We start from the raw sequence: 19,504 nt of genomic DNA, 5'->3' as shown, positions 1-19,504 counted from the left end.
ACACCTGATGTTACAAGAAACACTGAGAAATAGTGAGGACGCTCTCTGTATCTCCTATGGGGGCCGAGATGTCTCACACAAGCGCGTTAACAGAAAGCATGAATGCAGAAGTGACAACACGAATGCAAAAGCTACATCAAGAGTTACTTAATGTGGTCAAGTGAGCTGTTGTTTGTGAAAACGTGGTCAAGCCAGCCGCCACTAAAAATGTGATGCTTGTCTATTTGAGGTGTTTTGGTGCAGGTGCTTGGAACAGCCAAAAAAAAACGCACCTGTACCATAACACCTCAAATACACATCACATCTAAGTGACGGCTGGGTTGACAACACATCCATTGTGGTTCAGTTCCGTTGTGGCTGTGTTGTGTGGCTTCTGTAGTTGTCTTGTGGCTTTTGTATTCGTGTTGTGCGTTAATTCGCTTGTGTGAGACAACTTAATGCCTTAATTTTTTAACCCTAACCCTAATTCTAATCCAAACTCAGCCCTCACCCTAAAAGCAAGTCTTCCATATTACAAATGGCCCCTCACAAAGGAAAATACAAGTATACACACACACACAAACACAGTCACACATTTACACACACAAATTGTTTGAACTACAACCTTCTTTAGCAGTTTCATGGTTTCTTCTCTCTGTTTGTTTTAAGTGGATCAAAGAAACACGTCATTGAGGCTATTCATTATTTTTAGAAACCAAGATTTTCACACAAGATCTTCTCTTTCACACGCTGTTGTGTCTCCATGACTCATTTCCTGGAGACCTTAACTGTAACAACGAACTTCTTAACTATAAAAACGAACCTTCCCCTAACAATAAAACATGTCTTCACCTTAAATGTTAAATATTTACGTTTGAGACGACATGACCCCATTACCTGACTGTAAAAACAGATTTATGTCCCCACGTCACCAGTAACACACACAAAAGAATGAACCATCCTCTGCAGGTATTGCGTCTGGTTTCTACCCCCAATGTTTCGCCTTGGTCCGGGAGCCCTCCGACACCCCACGGTCTCCGCATCCGCTCCCTCCTTCCATCACAACACCCGTCCATCCCTGTCCCCCCCTCCTTCCTTCCTCCCTCCCTCCCCTGCTCCCCGCTATCATCTTTATTCTTTATTTATGTAGGCCTGCCTAGTGTTTGATGAGCCTTGACCATATGGCCTTGCTCTTGGACCCCACCATTTGGGAACATTTCCAAATGCAGCATTTACCCTCAGCTCTATAAATCACACAGGGAGCTAAACAAAACTCACCACTGAAATAGCATGTTCACTTCTGAGTAATTGCAGATTATCTTTTCAGTGAAATATTGCAAATAAAAATCTTGAATACATCATCCAGTGGCTCAACAAACAGCCATTTATAGTGGCCATTCAACCAAAAATAGATGGTGCTACGCAGGCTCTTTGGTTACTGACATGAAAACAGAAAGTTCTCCTCTTCACTTTCGATGAGCTCATTGTAGGAAAGTTTGTTTTTTATGCCACCGCACTGCCGACGGCAAGTGACTGAAGTTACTATGTATTTGTGTTTTTTGTAAGTCTGAACCATATTTGTGAACACGACAGCTCAAGCACAACTTGAGGGGATTTCTTCAAATTTGGTACAAACTTTCACTTGGACTCAAGGATGAACTGATCAGATTTTGGTGGTCAAAGGTCAAAGTTTGCTAAAACCAAACAAAACAAGCCTTTTGTTTTGTGAATGCAACGTCTCAGGAACACCTTGATGGAATTTCTTCAGAATTCTTCAAACCATCAGTTGGAATCAGAGATGAACTGATGAGATTTGAGAGGTCAAAGGTCACAGTGGCCTCACATGTTTTTGTCTCTTCAACATACATATCAGTTCTGCCTTTAGGTAATTTCTTCAATTTATCACCACTTGTCACTTGGACTCACAGATGAATTGATTCGTTTTCAGTCATCAAAGGTCAAAAGGTCACATTGACCTCATATGAGTCTGGAAATAAAAGGTATGTTGAGTGAAACTGCACTGGTTGGCAGAGGCATACAAGCACAGGGTGGTAATTATATTATATTGTAATATTGTAAAGTCTTGACCTCATACTGTGCAAAGTGGCCTCAGCTGATGTACACTGTCTCGATTGAATTGCCCCTGTTGTGACTGAATGATTGACAGTGACAGAAAGAACCGTCCTCTGTCTTTTTCAGATCCACTCCAGAGAGACAATAACCAAGTCCATCTCCCTGCCCCGCAGCGCCTACTGGCAGCACATCACCCGTCAGAACAGCGTGGGAGATCTCTACAGTTACCAAGGTACAGACATGAAGTTGCTAATTATCACACATGCACAGTGTTGCTATTTCTTTACCTGCGTGTGTGTCAGGGGTAATTTGTGGCGCACGACAGGACGAGGTGGAGAAACAGGAAGACACAGAGAGAAATTAACATACTTTTAATTGAAGAATTTCACAAGTACGTTGACACTACACATTTCTTTACATATACTGTATATATGCTTCCAATCAGTGACAGGAATTATGGAATTATCTAGTTTAATTTCTCTTCCCATTTTTACATACATACTATCACTGAAACATTTCCATTAATATTTAATTGAATTCTTTAGTTTTTTGGTCCAATCTGCCTCTAATTAGAAAAAATTGTGTCCATAAAATGTCTATTTCCCCACTTCAGTTCTTTTTATTCTCCTTAATTGTTACATGTGTTTACGATTTTGCTTCCTTTTTTGGATTTTGACATATTTGCTCCACTGAGTCAAAATTAAAAGCAAGAGACTAACAGAATCTTGTATCTAAATTGTGATTAGTTTGGATTTCGTTATCTCATCTAAATTAGATTACGAGAGACAAATGAGCTGTGTGTTCTTAAAATAAATGTACAGGTCTGTGCAAGTGGAGGAGAAATAAATGTCACTTCAAATCCATTAATATCACAGTAGGTGCTTTATTGCATCCAGGCTGAGCACAGTATGTCTTTAATCTACACATTCACACACACGTAAGAAAGAAAGTGTGTGTGTGTGTGTGTAGACCAGAGGCAGAAAGGTGCTTAAAGAGCTGATGGGATTAGGCTGTGTCCATGGTATTAGTTGATTAGTCGACTTATCAGAGAATTATAGGTCTTTTGGCGTTCACTGATAGAGCAAAAACAGAGAGCGAGGCAAAGATGAAAGTCGCTCCGACATCGTAATTTTCTTTTGAAAAGCCAAGGCTGGATTTTTTTTCTCATTATCATTTAATTGTGGCCTGATAAGCTTAAAAGCGAAATGCGAGTCTTCCGTTTCAAACATCAACATGTTTTTACTCATATACACTAAACAGAGAAGCCTCCACCTCAGGGTCATTATTTATAGGCCCAGTCTCTGTAAAGTCTCCTTTTTAAACTCTTCCTCTCCAAACTCTGGTGAGCAGAGGAGCTCCTCTCTCATCCATCACCCTGCCATCTCCAGCGGCCCTCCCACACTTCCCCCCCGTGTGTCTGTCCAATTCGTAACAACCCTCCAACCTTCTCATGCTCATACACATTCAGCGCTACCATTATCTCCCCTCCTCTCCCATGAATAAATTGAATGCATCAGTGTGTTTGAGGACGCAGCGAAAGGTCTCGCCAGACAAGAAGGACGACAAGGTGATTCTAGGGAGTGACAGGAGTCTAACTCCTGTTGTGACACGGGATGTTTGGACTGTGAAAGACGTGTCAGGAGAACCTCACATACCTCAGACAACAGTGTGGCCTTTCAGCCATGCAAGACATTTTTAGATGAGGAGAGTCATGTACAGTAACTGCATTGATTCCTCATTGACAGAAGGTCTCCACCTCTTCTACAACTCATGACCTGCACATGAGAAAGACTCTTAACACCGCCCCACAGTGCAGCCCTGTCAGATGAACTGAAGTAACCCTTCAGTGACGGCACCCATCATGTTTTAAATGTTCATTTTAACAATTGATAAACTATGAACTACGGGATAAAACCACATGTAGTCACAGTATTTCTTTCATACGACTGTCAGTGTTTGGTCAGGTCAAGTTTACATTTGTACTTGTGCCACTCGGAATGGCAGAAGCCGTATTTTCACCATTTATCCCTCACTTTCAGCTACTACATTATTTTTCCATAGCTGTTACTTTTTGCCATCTATTTTTATCTTTATGTATTCATTACACTAGTGCAGAGTCTGTTCTAAACATGCCTGTTTTGGAATGGACTGTTTGTTCGGCCTGTGGTGATGCTGGTTGCAGCTTTTCTTTCTGAAACTGTAAAAGTGACCTGCTGTAACGCTGCAGGACTCAGTCCGGCTGCAGGACTCAGTCCAAAGAACCCTGAAGCTGCTGCTGCTGCAAGAAGAGCTGTTCGCCTGTTTATTCAGAGTTCGCTGAAGTTGGACTCAGTACTCAGAACCCCGAACTGAGAATCAGATGTTGCTGTTGCACTGTTGTCTTGATCGACAACATCACTAATGTCGATGAGCCCCAGCGGCTGCTACAGAGCACTGATCACATGCTTTTTCAGATTTTATGATGTAATGTGTCAAAAAGGCACCAAATTCGACACTGCTACTTCCGCTGTATATTCCTAACGATATACATGTCAAGTGTGAAGCTGTTACGGTGAACGGTTCCAGAGATATGTGAGCCACATACAGACAGAGAGCGATTTCTGGAATTAGTGGGTAGATTTAGCCAACTGTTGTTTTCCTGTTCCATTATCTATTTGAACTATCATGCATTCATTACATTTGGCCTTTACCTTTATTTGTTACTTTTAGCAGTTAATTTGAACCCTTATCGATTCATTTTAGCTCATGATTTTGCACCATATCTTTTAAGTGTACAATTTCTGCATTAACTGTTAATACTACACATGAAAATGATCTAGTTCTCATGCACATGCAGTGTTCAGGTGTTTAGGTGACTCAGTATGTACATATATTGTTTCTAATGAGCTCATTTAGATTAATTGTAGTAAATATAAAAATAGTAGTTTAGGCACACTACAGTATAATAGTATATCAAGTGCCCTCTGGCAACTGCAGAAATGCACCTCATTGGGAATCACAGTCTTATCATAGATTATGGTACAAAATCATTTTCCAGTCATAATGATACTATTAATCCCTGAAATACTGATGTGGAGCCAATAGAGGTAAGAAATCAGGAACTTGGACCACGGTGGCTGGCTGCGTTTGCTTGGCTGTATCGCTGCGTGCATGATGAATATCCAATCAGCACAGTCAATTTGCTGAGTCATGCTTGGGTTGCTTTCAAATACCCTGCGGGTGCGGAGGAATAATTAAGGAACACGGTTTCCTGTCCCATTGAGGTTCATTCACCTATTTGTTGATTTCTTTGGCTCGGATAAAGGAGGACCTGGCAAATGAGGAACTGTAACTCTTTCATTTTAATATATCTCACATCTGCTTTTTTTATTAATGTCTCAAAATTACATCCCAGTGGCCTTGCTTGCTAAAAGTGAAAGCAGTAATTGTCAAATGCGTTTTTTTCAAAAGAAGAAAAAGAGAAACGTGATGCAGAAAAACATCCTTCTATCAAGCTGTGGGAAACAAAATTAAGCCCCCAAATAATTCCGCTTTTTAATAAAACCAGAAACTATACACCAAGACAATGTGTCTATGTCCCCGCTGCCTTCCAACTCTACTTTCTTAATATTATTCACTCTTTCGCATTTCAGTGAGACTGCTGTGTTCATTGAGTTTGCTGATGCATAGAAATAAGTGCACTTTAAAGTTTTCAAGTTGGAAAAGCAAGGCCTGTCAAAAGTGGTTCAATTACCAACTGTAATATTGGAATGGAAAATGGACAAGAACGCTTGTATTTTTTTTCTTGGAGCCATTTTTATGTATTTTCGTTCCATTTCACACACACACACACACACACACACACACACACACACACACACACACACACACACACACACACTTTATCTCTCTGTCTGCGTTTCATTGTGCTTCACAGTTTAGTGCCGTAGCATTAGCAATTCTAATGGAACAGAGCGCTGTTCTTCTTAGCGTGATAGGCCGGGAGTGATACGAGAGGATTTTACAGAGAGGGAGTAAGTATCAAAGGGACGGGGACAAGATGATCGGGGAACAGGATGATAACGCTATCTTATCTGCAACAGGCGACATGGAATATAGTAGATGCAAAAATTGAATCCCATGAAAAATGCATGACAGCCAGGTAAAATGGAGTTCAACTGTTTGCATCTCTTTCTGCTGGAGGGATCGAAAGTTTCATTTTTTTTCTATCTGACTTAAAAGGCTTAAAAATGGTCTCGAGATACAATTGCTTGATATCGATAAATATCATAATATATTTGAGTTTTAAACTCTTCTTCATAGACAGAGAACGTTAAACTAAACATTTTACAAATCTGAGGGAGATCAATAAGGTGTTATCCCTCCTTACTGTGCTTATACAATGCAGAAGCAATGTATTGATTATATTGAACCTTTTTCAAAACTATATTGTGATAATTATTGGTATTGTTTTATTGCTCAGCCCAATTTAGTTGTGTTATTTGAATCCTAATGTAAATGAACTGACCCAATCTATGGATCTATAGGATTGATCTTTGTGTTCGATCCAGTGCATTGTCGCTTCTGCAGCTGGCTTTCTAAACACACACAAGAAACCACACACATTAGGCTGCGTGTCCGCAGTCTTGCATGATCCAGAGTCTGTGGCACAGGCACCGTCTCTTTCTCTGGTTACAGCTGTTACTAGGATGCCATCTGGGTTATCGCACTGTTAGAAAGGAAGGTGCAGACAGGTGTGTGTGTGTGTGTGTCTGTCAACATGCATGCATGAATAGCTGCTTGTGTGTCTGGGCCCACCATTATATCTGTCAGTGTGTGTGTGTGTGTGTGCGTGTGCGTGTGCGTGTTTGTGTGCGTGCGTGCGTGTGTGCGCCCGGACCAGCAGCTGCCACCCCAGGCCAGATAGGATGACATGACCTTCCCCTGGTAATGAAAAGGCACTGATAAATCACTGTCTCCTTCTCATAGGGAGACGAGAAGAGGAGGGATGCTGGCAACATCTACTCTCTTTTTGGTTTTACGTATTTTTTTTTCTGTGTGTGTCTACATCCGTGTCTCCTGTCCAACAAGCGTGGCTCTCGTCAGGGACCTGGCACCGCACAACAAACACTGCTGCTTGTGACCGAGGAGATGATGAGAACTGCTCGGCCCTCTCCATCTACAATCGCCTCCCTGCCTCTTTTGTTTTCTTCCAGCCCAAATTGGCCTTGGTTGGGGGAGAGGGATTGTCTTGGCAAAGATGTGAAAAGGATATGCCTGGTTGCCCACCTGTCGTTTCAGCAGTCTATTAAGTACAGCGGCTAAAGGAGAGAAATGTCCCCCAGCTTTTTTGGTTTTAACCTGCAGCGTTTTTTCCAGAGCTCCGTTTAAAACCTAAAGCTGGAGTCTCACCTCATTTTTCTTTATTTCAGGGAGGTGCAAAGGAAAGACGAGTGGACAAAGGGGTGTGCGAACTGAATATGTGTGTGTGTGTATGACTCACCTGTCACCTGACTGGTGCTGTTCTGGTCTCATCCTCACACCCACACTGACCCCTCTGTGCTTCCTCTCTGCAAGCTGTTCACGCAGGACAATGCCCTTTCTGTGTTTCTCCCTCGCTCACCATCGTTTCTCTACTTGTGCATCAACTCTCTTTGCATCTTCTTCGCCACTTGACAATGATTGCTTGGCCGCCTGGGTCACGTTTTATGTTCCACTTTGTGGTGAGTCGGCAGTGCGTCTTGCGGCAGCCTGATTCCGTTGGTGCTACAGGCTACACACACACAGCAGAGACGTGTGAGTGTGTGTGACACTATATGAATCATTTGCACAACTTAAAATCATATTTTCCTAATAAGCATTTCAGCTCCAACAGTGGAGGGGAGAATTATCTCTTTGTCGATTTTGTCCGTATGGCCCCTGGAAGAAAACAAAGTCAAATTTGAATTTGTTAATCAAATTTCAATTAACCTCTGTGCATGAAGCGATTCCAAATGCATGAAGTGTATTGACGTGCAGCAACTTCTCGCTGCGTGCCGCATCAGAAGGTACCAGATCTGCTATAGGTTAGAATTGATTACAGGGTTGTGTTGTTTTTTCACCTCCTGAAATATTGATCAGCGGCCACTTCCTCCCAGTTCCGTGCATGATCAGCAGCCTGCCAGCCACTTTATCCTCAACCCACCTCTGCGCGCACGTCTCCAAACAGCATTCTAATATATTATTAATAGTCTCGCAGTTGCACGGAGCAGCCCCTCCGCCCACAAGTATCCATTACTCCCTCTCAGCGCAGTTAACCAATATGCACTGCAGAACAAATTGGTCCAATTAATTTAAATTAAGGTGGAGAGGGAGAGAGCAGGGAGCGGGGAGACGCCAGACACTCAGAGACGATGAGGGACGTGGAATGAAGCTGTGTGTTAGAGGTGATAAGGTTGATTTACCATGACCTCTTTTACCACTGTACAACTTTTTAAAAATCTATTTTTCTATAATGTAAGCCCACATCAAGAGATAATTTTATCTACATGGATGATCTTGTAATCTTATTTATAAAGATATCAGCATGGGCAGTAGCTAAGCAACAGTTACACCATGAGTCATCTGTTAAGGGAAAACAGGAAGTATCGTTTCTACCCCTTTCAATCAAACATGATAAACTAAATGCAAGCGCTCCATTGAATTTTTTTTTCTTCTTGTCCCTCCACAGGAACCGGCCTGGCAATGACTTTTATCCCCCGAGCACAGACGTTTCCCAGCTTCCTGTCTGACGAGCCCGAGCAGGAGGAGAGCCAGCACCAGGAAGAAGCACCATCACCCTCTAGTGGCTGTGAATCCAGTTGCAGCCTGAGACCCCTTCAATGACAGAGAGCTGCTCTGCTCGACCAAATCTGGACTGTTTCCCCACTGCTGTAGAGACGATGTAGAAATATGTATAGTGACATGTGTAATATATCATTTCCTGGTGATTCTTTAGTGTCAACTGCAGAGCGAGTGGAACACGAGGACTTTTTACTAGAAAGGGCGTTTTTTGTTGTTGTGTGTTGTGTGACTGTAGCTTCAAATATTGCACCAAAAATCCTTTGAAGTGTAGCTTTAAAGTGTTTTACGTTGTCATCGTGCTGTTAACACCAGCACGTACGACCCCCTTTTTCTTTTTATATCCCTGCACTACATCCTACAAGAGGGTAAAGGCACTAACACACCAAGGTCTGCTGTAAAACAAGCTTTTTTTTAAGAAAAAGGCTTTTGTTCTGAAATTGACAAAATCCCATTAGGTTCATTCCGACCATTTGCAGCCTCAGCAAGTATTTTCAGAAAAAAAAACCAAAACAATTTTTGACACGTAATCCGTTCCAATCCGAATGTAACTCTGCTTTTCTCAACTATGTGGAATTGATAAATGCCTTCCGAGGAATAAAAAAAAAAAAAACGCTGGACTTTGATAGCAGTGATGAATCAGCTAAAGCCTTTAATCGGTTACAAGCAGCAGAAAGAAGAGGTCGTTCAGAAATGTGCTTCAAGGACGTCGGGAGTGGACGGACGTGTCACAGATGATAGAATGCAACCTTCTCACAGACGACTCTACTTTAAACTGCCAACCTCACAAAAACACACAGTACAGTTGGAGTTTAACAGCTTCCCAGCTCCTCTCTAACGTCATCATGGTTTATTAGCTGTAGATGTTGGTGGCCTGAAATCATATGTGATTTCATTTGGGAAAATATATCATGTTTCACTGAGAAAACAACATTGATACCACTCTCTTGTCACTGTGCTTAATGGAGCTACACCTAGTAGGCCCAGCAGGTAGCAACTAGCTTGACTCTGTCCAAAGCACCTATAAAACTACAACTTTTTATAACTTCATGTTTATACAGATTAAAGAAATGAGATATATCTGATTTGTTGAGAATTTAAGAGTAGAATTTTTGTTAAAGCTAAACTAAGCTTAGCTTGTTAACAACACCCTAAAAATTAGATGCTAGCTGTAGCTTTGTGAGTGGTGTTGACTATGTCTCGTTAAAGACAAGCTTTGCTAAATTAGCTGCTAGCTGTAGCTTTATAGTGAGTGGTGTTCAACCTCTTATGTTGTTAAAGACAAGCTAAGCTAACTTAGCTGCTAGCTGTTACTTTATAGTGAGTCTTGTTCAACCTCTTATGTTGTTAATGACAAGCTATGCTAAATTAGCTGCTAGCTGTAGCTGTATAGTGAGTAGTGTTCAACCTCTCTTGTTGTTAAAGACAAGCTAAGCTAACATAGCTGCTAGCTGTAGCTTCATGGAGAGTGGTGTCAATCCTCTCATGTAACAAACGTCCATCTCCCTAAACGGTCCCATATATTCCTTTGGAAACTGACATAAGGATTAAAAACCTGGCCACCATGTTCTCCTCCAGTAAGAAGTGCCTTCCGACAGACCAGAACAGAATAATTAGTTCTTTACCTTCTGAACAGAGTTGTCCTGTTGGCCCCGGTGTGGAACCTAAGCGGACATCTTTTCTCCAACACTTCAGAAGACTCTCGGTCATCTCTTCAAATATTTGTGCTTCGGGTGTTGTAGGATTCTTGTGGCATCTCAAAGAAAGGTGCACGCTTTTCAAATCCAAAAAATTGTGGCAACAACAGTGAAATAAAATCAAGGAGGCAGCAAACCAGCCCTTTACAACCTCAATCACCTTTTAGTTTTTTTTCTTATTTTGTCTTCTCTTGGGTTAATACCACGGTAAATAAAGATGGACAACATGTCTCCCATGTCCTCCCACTATCCAGAAATATAGCCAAAATACTCCTGATACAAAATTTGCCCAATTTTTTAAAATGATATTTAAATAAGTAATTACCCACCCACTAACATGGAGGAAGTGGGGTTTATGAACTGAACTGCAGCCAGCCACCAGGGGGCGTTTGAGACACTAACTTTTAGGGAGCAGTCATGTCGTCCATCTTTATAATCTATGTATTTAAATGTATAGAAGCGGAGTAGATTATAGATTCCTGAAGAACTGGATGTAAATGCACTTCATTTGTGTTAAAGTTTGCGTTTTGCCGTCACTTTATTTTGTGTATTTTATTTAAGACAACCTTTATTTGAAATTGAGGCTAAAGACTAAAGTGCCCATCTGAAAAATAAAGGCGTCCGTCTGCATCCCAGAGCCTGTGACAGCAGCGTGTAGAGAGACAGTTGACATATGTGGCTACATAGTTGTCTTGAGGCTTCCTGGAGCTCAAGTGTGGTAAATAAATGTGTGTGTGTGATCGTTCCATGACATCAGAGCTGCACTGACTGAAATAACTGGAGGAAGTTAGTTGATGTTTTTATTTTCTCCATTTGAATATTTCTGTTAGTTTATCATAGGTACGATGTGTCTTTCGTAATTTCTGTTAGACGATTGTGTTCATGTCCACCACCACTACCTTCCGTGTTCTGTTACCGTCAGATTGTATATGAAAGGCACTTTGAATACATTGAGTGTTTTCACTAAATGTACATATGTTATGTTTTTGATGATAAAAAAAACAACAAATGTAATAAATTGAATGTTCTATCATGTATCATCGGTTTTCTACAAGTCGTCAGGGATATTGAACGCAAGGTAAGTTTAGTTAAAGAAGGGTTTCTGCAGGTTTCAACAAAATCTATTTAACATAGAACTACTTAATAATTACCACTTTCTGAGGTCAAGCCCAGTACACTGAGATACATTCGGACCGTGTGTTTGGAGACTCGTCAGTTATCAGTTCTACATTTGTTTTGTTTGCAGTTTGATTACTGCGTTCTAATATTTGTATCATTGAGAGAAAAACAACAACACACGTGGACATTACAAACTGCATGCCACCGAAATGTTTCTCTTAAAAAATATATTTTGATTCTTGACTGAAGCACTAAATGAACATTAACATGAAATAAAATTTTATTTAGGAACAAGTTTGTAATATTTTAACATATTTAAAACTTTTCATCAATTCTGTTTATTGTTGTTGTATTTTCAGGTTTTCAGGAAAATTTGACTTGGCAGGAAAAAAACGACAGCATAAGAAATCTGAATTGCGTCAAAAGTAACAGTAGCGCCTCATAATAAACAAAAAATAAGCATTCAATAATAAGATATACATCCAAAACAACTGAGAATAATAATAATAATGAAGAATAAAGACAACAAAATAATTCATATATTTGTTAATTCCTTCAATTAATTTGATACTATTTTAGACTTTATAAGCAGAAACCCTGTGATATGAGTGACCTTGATGGTTTGGAAAATAAATTCTGGCAGAAAACTCAAATCATAATTTTTACACTTCAGTATCTGTTTGGATTTAACAAACATAATACAATATGTTAACTGAAGATCTACAGAGGTGGATAGACTTCTGTTATATTTCATATAAAGAATTTAGTTGGTTACTCAGACGTGGGAAATTCCATTTACACTTTGGTTTTACACACGAGAGGTAGTTTTATATTTCTTGAGCTTCAGTTTCCCCCTTGTCACACCCACATCACAGGAAGTAAGCGAGGCTGTGGGTATGACACCTTTTATTTCTACCACAGGGAGGCATTAACAGTAACACACATCGGCTTCAGTAATGCTGGTCACGCACACAATGTTTCACAGGTATCACACTGAAATTGACACTTTTTAAATCAGGAACAGCAAGGAAAAAAAAACATGTGATTCCAACACCATATTGTCCCTTTATGTTGACATGTCTAACTTGTCCACATTTGTCTGGTTTCCTAGCGGAATAGTCCGCATATCCATTACTGCCACTGCCTCCATTTCTATGGACATAAACGAATCACATTAAACAACACATAGTTTCACAGAACTACCATGAACATTAAATATTCATTCACAATAGTATATATAGGCAGGAATAAAATATAGTAACAAATACAACTTTGAAAACTTGTGACAGCTTATCATAAGAAAATAGTTGAATTACATTTCATGAATCAGGATAGTATAAAGAGGCAGAAGCACAGGATTAGCTAATTAGAGTTTAGCTTTCATAATGAGAGCGTGTTGTAACTAGAAGGCAGTCATCCTAAGCAGAGAGCCCTCTGGGAAAACGCAGCAGTCTCAAGTGATGGTACATGGTGCTGAGTGACTGCCTTTCTCTATCCCGTTAGATGATTAGACGCCATTGTCAGGCTTTGAATGGAAAGCAGGAGGGATGAAAGTAAACGGAGAGCAATTACACAGGCTTTTGTCAATCGTGTTACTGAGGGGTTATGGAAGTGAACAGAACGATTACACAGGCTTTTGTCTGCCGCTTCCCGTGCGACGGTTGCTGTCAAATATTGTTTTGCCCAAAACAGATATTTTCTCAGCGGTAATTATCCGGCACATACTACATTTAATTAAGGGCTGGACCCAACCGAACGTGTCAGCTCCCTGAGACGAACACGAGCACCAGCTTGTTAATGCATGTCAAACCACAATATGAATATTAATCACTGTCAGTGTGACGCATGCATCTCATCAGAAGAGCTGCTCAGAGCTTGTCAATATGCCTTTATCTTTTTGTTTTGTTTAGATATACAGTAAATGATTTGTTTGTGAAGACCTGAGAGCACAATGGCATCTGAGCCAGATTAAAAACTACACATTCACATTATGGCACCGCATCATATTCACGTCTGCTCATTTAACACGAGGCGGACGTCTGGTTCTGTGGGATCGTGGGGTCGGCAGGTTGGCGTACATGGGGCAGCTTCCTTTCTGCCGGGACCTCTTTGTGTTCCCCGCACACACAAACACGTTCTCGTAGATGTTTGGCTGTGGATGTGCGTTAAACTTTATTAGCATTTTAAGGTGTTAGACAAAAACACAAGTCAGGTGATTAGACTGTTAGCGCAGTAGTGTAAGATGATGATAAACAAACAAAAAAACCTGTAGATCTGATAAATGCTTTCATAGCCTAGCATCGCATGGTTACAAACCTGTTCTCAAATAATTTAAAATCTCTTTTTTTATATAATAAATACTAAAAAACAGGTATAGATTCAATAACTACTCATATTTTCTTTTAATTGAATAAAGAAATGTGATATAAGGAAAATAGAAAGTTATTTCAATCATCAATAATATTAATCCTACATATAATACTTAGTCTTTACTGTTACACTTCCTGTCACATTTCCAAGCAATTTATGAGATGAAACTACATTTTCAACTAATTCTCTCGACATTTTGCTGCATTTATCACATTTACTGTATCATATTAAGTAAAACAAATTAATTCACACTGTCAGTTATTGTGAAGCAGCATTAGTTAAGTCTGCAATGTATCAGGTTACATGTAGATGGGCTGTGATGTATGAAATAAGATTAAGAGTCGAGTGTAATGGCTTTATAATGAAGAGCGTGTCTGATGAGAAGGTTGGGGAGAGTCTGAAAGGCGTCAAGTGCAAAGACTAGAGTTGATATAATGAATAACGCAACACTTGCCTGTCTCTGAGACGGGTGCAGTTTGACTCGGTACTCCTCTCTCCTGCTCTTCTTCCTGATTATTCAAGAAAAGTAACAAATTCATTTCATATTCTGTGAGCAAAATCACACCAATCAACACACTTTACAAACCTTACATTGTAAAAATATTATAACACTTCCCATAATGAGCAAACACTTAGCAATAGTGGAGAAGGAAAACTCTCTTGAGCAATCAATATGTGGTTGAGGATTAAATGTCTCTTCAGCTATATAGTAATAAAATAAAGATATTGGGCTTCATGCATTAACACAGATTTTCGGCTGCACGTGTACTAATGAATCGCTTCTCTCCGACTGAGGAAGACGACCTGTTCTTGAGGAGGAACGTGTCCGTGAGAACAAAAGATGTCATTATCGTGTAAAGAGGATTTCATGGTGCTTTCACAAGCTTTAAGTCCTGCTGTCAGCAAAGAAAAAAAACACACACACAGAACAGAGGCGGGGGGGCCTTTTATACAGCCCAAAACAATTAGAATATGTTAATACCACATCTGTTAGTGACATCAGAGACCTGCATTAAGACCCTACAGCTGTTAGAGAGATACAGTGATGCCATGGTGAGGATATTAATTCTGCATTAAATCTATTATAGATATATTCATCAAATTTATTTCTGTATCATATTCATATACAAATTCATTCAGATGAATCCTCTAATTCCCTGTGTGAAGACTGTGGCAGCACATGTTTTATTTAAGAACAAATCTGTTCGTACGATTGGTTCCTGCATGAGGCCCATTCACGTTCTTCACAAAGAATTGTAGAAATATTAAAATTTTCAAATATCTGCAAAAACAGCTACACTCCCATCAGCCATCACTGCCCTGTGTGATTTGCTCTGTTAGCTAATATTAGCATGCTAACATGCTATACTGAAATGGAGAACATGGCGGTAAACCATTACACCTGCTTAAAAGCAGCATGTTAGACTGCTGACGTTAGCATTTGGATAGCCACTGTAGCAGCTCTGCTTTGATATGAGATACTAAAGCATATATTAATACATAAATGTGTAAATAGTATATACCAGAGTGTGTAAAAAAACTCATTCAGTTATATTCTATGTAATGACAATGGCACCAAGTACTACACCAAGACCAAACAAAACCCTGCTCACAAATATACAAACAGAAGATGGTGAAAACGTTATCACCTTCGTGCAGGTGATTATCTCACTCAGTCCTGTGTTTAAAAAGATCCAAGAACACAATGAGATCTCACCTTTGCCTTATAGCTAGTATGAGGACGACTAGGACGAGAAGAAGCCCTGCACATCCAGCCCCGATGTAAATATACATCATGTACAGAGACAGGCTGAATCCACCTGGTGAGGAAATGAGAGAAAATAATAATGAGGAAGAACAGCCTGAAAGCCATGATTTTACACACACACTCATTTGTGTGTTGCATGTTTGCCTCCAGCTGTGGTAAAGGAACAACATGCAGCACACAGACAAACACACACACACACACACACACACTCTGAGCAGGGCCACAGGAAGTTGGAGGTTTCAGCAAAGCCAACAGTGCAGAGTGTGTGAGATCAGCATCGCAAGCTGTTTTATTGTTTTCATTATGTTTCATCAATCACTGTAATCTATGAGGGACATTTGCATCCATAAATCATCCTCAGTGTGAGCAACAATTCATCATCCAGTCATATAGCTGTCTGTGTGTGTATGTTAACTACAGCACATCTGTCTTTGTACCTGGAGTGACGACCGTGAGCAGCACGGTGGTGGTCCGCACCCCCGCATCTGTGTTGAAGGTGCAGCGGTAGAAACCCCTATCGTCCAGCACCACACCCGTCAGGTGCAGGTTGACATCCAGGCTGTCAGCGCAGCTGACCTGCCCCCTGTCGCTGTAGTCCTCGCCCACCAGGCTCCCCTCCACCTGCTTGCACACGCCGATGATGCCCCAGGGATGGCCGGACGGCATCCTCTCCAGCAGGGCCTGGTAAACGGTGCCGTCGTGCTTGTGGTTGCAGCTGATGGTCAGGTTGCTGTCCTGCTCCGCCACCAACTGTACGTCTGCCAAAATCCCCTCTGGGGTGGGGTGCTCTGCGATGTCTTCTCCTCCTTCTTCATCATCATCATCATCATCTTCTCCTTCTTCAGGCGGCTCATCTGCAAACACAGGGAGGTGAGGGACACATTTAGGAAACATCTTGTCAAAGAACTAGAAGTTTAGCTACATGATGGAAATAAAAAAAAAAAAAGGTGATTTCACTTATTTTCTTAAAATAAAAAATCATTACTGATTAACACTTGATAAATTCAAGGCCAAGACCCAACAGTCTCCTTATGAAACCACATTTACATTCACTAAATCTGGATTTTTATTCTGGATCTGCACCAAATTGCACACACTCATGAATATCAATCCACTAAACATGTCTGATCTGTTTCTTTCATCAATATCCATCCAATTATTCTCTGATAAGTCAAGGCAAATGTCAAAAAATGCCCTTTCAAAGAAAAACAATCCTGGGTCCCCTGACCTGGATCTGCACCAACATTTTAAGGGCTCTTCCCTGATCCATACCACAGCCATCCAATACATGTCTAGGTAATAAATGAGCAGTGTTAGTGAGCTGCTTTACCTAAATCCTCCACCTGTACGCTCGTGATCCAGGGTCCTCCAGGGAACGTCTGAACTGAGCAGTGGTAAATCCCGATGTCCTGATGAGTGACGTTCTTCATGGAAATGCTTCCGTCCATGGGCGCGGTCCTCAGGAACTCTATCCTCTCCATGTGTTGGCGAGAGAAGGACGAGCCGTACTCTGGGTGGAACACGGCTATGGGAACCTTGTCGGGTATTTTGGTCCAGGACACCATGCTGAGGTTGCCGTTCCAGGGGCACAGACAGGCGAGGATCATCCCTTCCTCCAGTCGGACTGTAACGGCCTCTTTCTGCTGGACAGCAACTGAGCAGAGGGGATTTTGGTAAAGTGCGACTCATTCATCATCAGAAGTAATTAAACAGTCAATCATTTGATCATATTTTAACATGACAACTTCAGAAACCCTGATCTTGTGAATAATTACGATTGTCTATGCAAGTTCATGCGTCCTCCCTGAAGTCCTCCGGTTGAAGAACACACACAGATTTGAGGCCATCCCTTGGGTAATGGTAATTATGCTCATTTGAGCCGGCACACACAAGCACCACTGACAATTGTCATTGATCAAGCGTTCAAGTTTTCAAAGCCTCTTTTTACTGAGCTGAACGATCGACAGCTGATTTCAAGTCCTGTGACACTGGGGATGAATTCAGGCGGGTTTGGAATAATAATGTCTCACAGATTGATTAAAAAATGTGACAATTAGATGCTTTTCCCATCAAATCTAATTCAAAAGGAGTTTAATTACTGATTATGAAACTATTATGAAATGAAATATTACATTTTAAGAAATTAAATGCATGTGTTCATGTACAATGAGTCTCAGCTTCCAGATTATCTTTAAAACAACAGAAAACATCACTTTCAACAAAGTTACCAAAGATTTTATCATGTGAATCATCCAATAAACAAGTTAGAATATATGAAATAGACGTATAAATACCTCTGAGAAAAGGGAGAAAGATGAGTACCACAAAGTACCAGTGGTCCTTTTGTACAGCGTCCATCTTGCCCCACCGAGGGAGAATGAAAGCTGCATTGATGAGACGAGTGGAGAGGCACCCGAGCTGCACTTCCTGCACGCTCAGAGGCTGAAGACACACACACTTGAGCTGCTGGGACTCACTTCATGTTAGCCAGTGTTGTGCAAGTTCACACCTCTCATGAACTAGTTCAAAGTTCAGTTCATACAAGTAAACATCAATAGTTCACGTTCATAGTTCACCATTTAAATTCTGAACTAGTTCATAGTTCAGTTCATGTCATAGTTTTAAGGTGGAAAGTGAGAATGAAAGACTTAACTTGTATCAATTCCTAAAAGAAATGTTTTTTTAAATTTTTTGTTGTTATTGCTAATTTTGCCTGTTTATTTATTCATACCCTGCACAAGTTTGTCTACCTGTTGCTGGGAAATCATACCCTTGAAGGCTGCAGACAATGTGGTTTGGGTCATTTGGGGCTGTTGGCAGGGGGTCTTGGTCTTTTTTTGACTTTCAATTACTTGGAGATAACTTTTTAGGCTAGCTGGATGCTTCAGCTCCACATGCCGTTTTAAATTAGATGCGGATGAGGCTGACGTCCGGACTTGCTTTTTCAGCGCAGGACGACACAATTTGCACAGAAAGGTGAGATTTTTACTGTCGGGATCTTTATCAGACAGTGTGTAAAAATCCCGCAAATAATAATAAGGTGCATCGGATGTAGTCGCTGAGTCTGCGTCTCTGCTTTCACTTGCCATTTTTATATGAGACCGAGAGCTGTTGTCTTGGAATACGTTGCTTGTTTGGACTACATGTGTGTGCGATGAATCATGGGTAACGTAGTGCGAAGTCGAGTTAGTTGGTTTAGGTTAGGCTACATCGCGGAAATTTTACGGGCACTGAGCAACGACATGGTGAAAGCATTCGATTTAGACAGCGTCTCTCCTCAGGAGAAGGAAAACATTCCGTAACGTTTTAGCTAGACCTCAGATAATATGAACGTGTTCACCGTTCAAATTCATTATTTGTCATTAAGTTGCGTTCAGTTCATCGTTCTCATAAAAATGAACGTGTTCAATGAACGCGTTCTTTTGAACTCGTTCATGCACAACACTGATGTTAGCCCACTGTTAGCTCCGTCCACACAGAGATACACACTTTGTCACCAGAGCTGAGAATGGGAGGGAAGCTCATGGCATAATACTGCATGGTGGGATTATACTGAAGGTTTCTATATAGTTATTACTGTGGCCTTCAGCTGCCTGAAATCCTGCAAAGTATAAATGATTTTTACCTTGTGGACAACTATTTATCTTTATTTTGAGTATTTTCTGTGGCATTTTAAAATATGTGTGAGAATTAGATTAAT

General features: G+C 40.7%; 2 protein-coding genes across 4 annotated transcripts in view; one reads left to right on the top strand and one right to left on the bottom strand.

Annotated features, from left to right (window-relative positions):
• dok6 (docking protein 6) overlaps nucleotides 1-11,584 on the top strand; it is a 42,945-nt gene extending 31,361 nt beyond the window's left edge. For both annotated transcript variants that reach the window (XM_035142231.1, XM_035142230.1), the window contains 2 exons: nucleotides 2,179-2,284; nucleotides 8,741-11,584. In XM_035142231.1, the coding sequence (XP_034998122.1) occupies nucleotides 2,179-2,284; nucleotides 8,741-8,895 (261 nt within the window). In that variant the 3' untranslated portion in view covers nucleotides 8,896-11,584. The remainder of the gene's footprint in view (nucleotides 1-2,178; nucleotides 2,285-8,740) is intronic.
• Nucleotides 11,585-12,555: 971 nt separating this feature from the next.
• cd226 (CD226 molecule) lies at nucleotides 12,556-18,267 on the bottom strand. Of its 2 annotated transcripts, none has more exons than XM_035142226.2 (6): nucleotides 18,099-18,267; nucleotides 17,135-17,458; nucleotides 16,242-16,658; nucleotides 15,754-15,856; nucleotides 14,491-14,545; nucleotides 12,556-13,818 (listed from the first exon to the last, which is right to left on the bottom strand). In XM_035142226.2, the coding sequence occupies exons 1-6, from the start codon at nucleotides 18,160-18,162 to the stop codon at nucleotides 13,684-13,686; spliced, it is 1,098 nt and encodes a 365-aa protein (XP_034998117.1). In that variant the 5' UTR covers nucleotides 18,163-18,267; the 3' UTR covers nucleotides 12,556-13,683. The 2 variants fall into 2 exon arrangements, with proteins under 2 accessions (XP_034998117.1, XP_034998118.1); XM_035142227.2 differs by having other exon boundaries at nucleotides 12,556-12,818.
• Nucleotides 18,268-19,504: the final 1,237 nt, after the last annotated feature.

The sequence above is a fragment of the Hippoglossus stenolepis genome, chromosome 19 (assembly GCF_022539355.2).
Source record: "Hippoglossus stenolepis isolate QCI-W04-F060 chromosome 19, HSTE1.2, whole genome shotgun sequence".
NCBI classification, from domain to species: Eukaryota; Metazoa; Chordata; class Actinopteri; order Pleuronectiformes; family Pleuronectidae; genus Hippoglossus; species Hippoglossus stenolepis.
The sequence above is the reverse complement of the archived record's forward strand: the minus strand, read 5'-3'. Positions and strand labels throughout refer to the sequence as shown.

Bases quoted from the DNA above. Each gene is read 5' to 3' on its own strand.
- cd226 (XM_035142226.2), bottom strand. From the start codon at position 18,162: ATGGACGCTGTACAAAAGGACCACTGGTACTTTGTGGTACTCATCTTT. The intron at 15,857-16,241 runs GTACAAAGACAG...TTTCCTCACCAG, and splicing joins GCTCACGGTCGTCACTCCAG to GTGGATTCAGCCTGTCTCTG. The intron at 13,819-14,490 runs GCAAGTGTTGCG...GCACATCCACAG, and splicing joins TGCACCCGTCTCAGAGACAG to CCAAACATCTACGAGAACGT.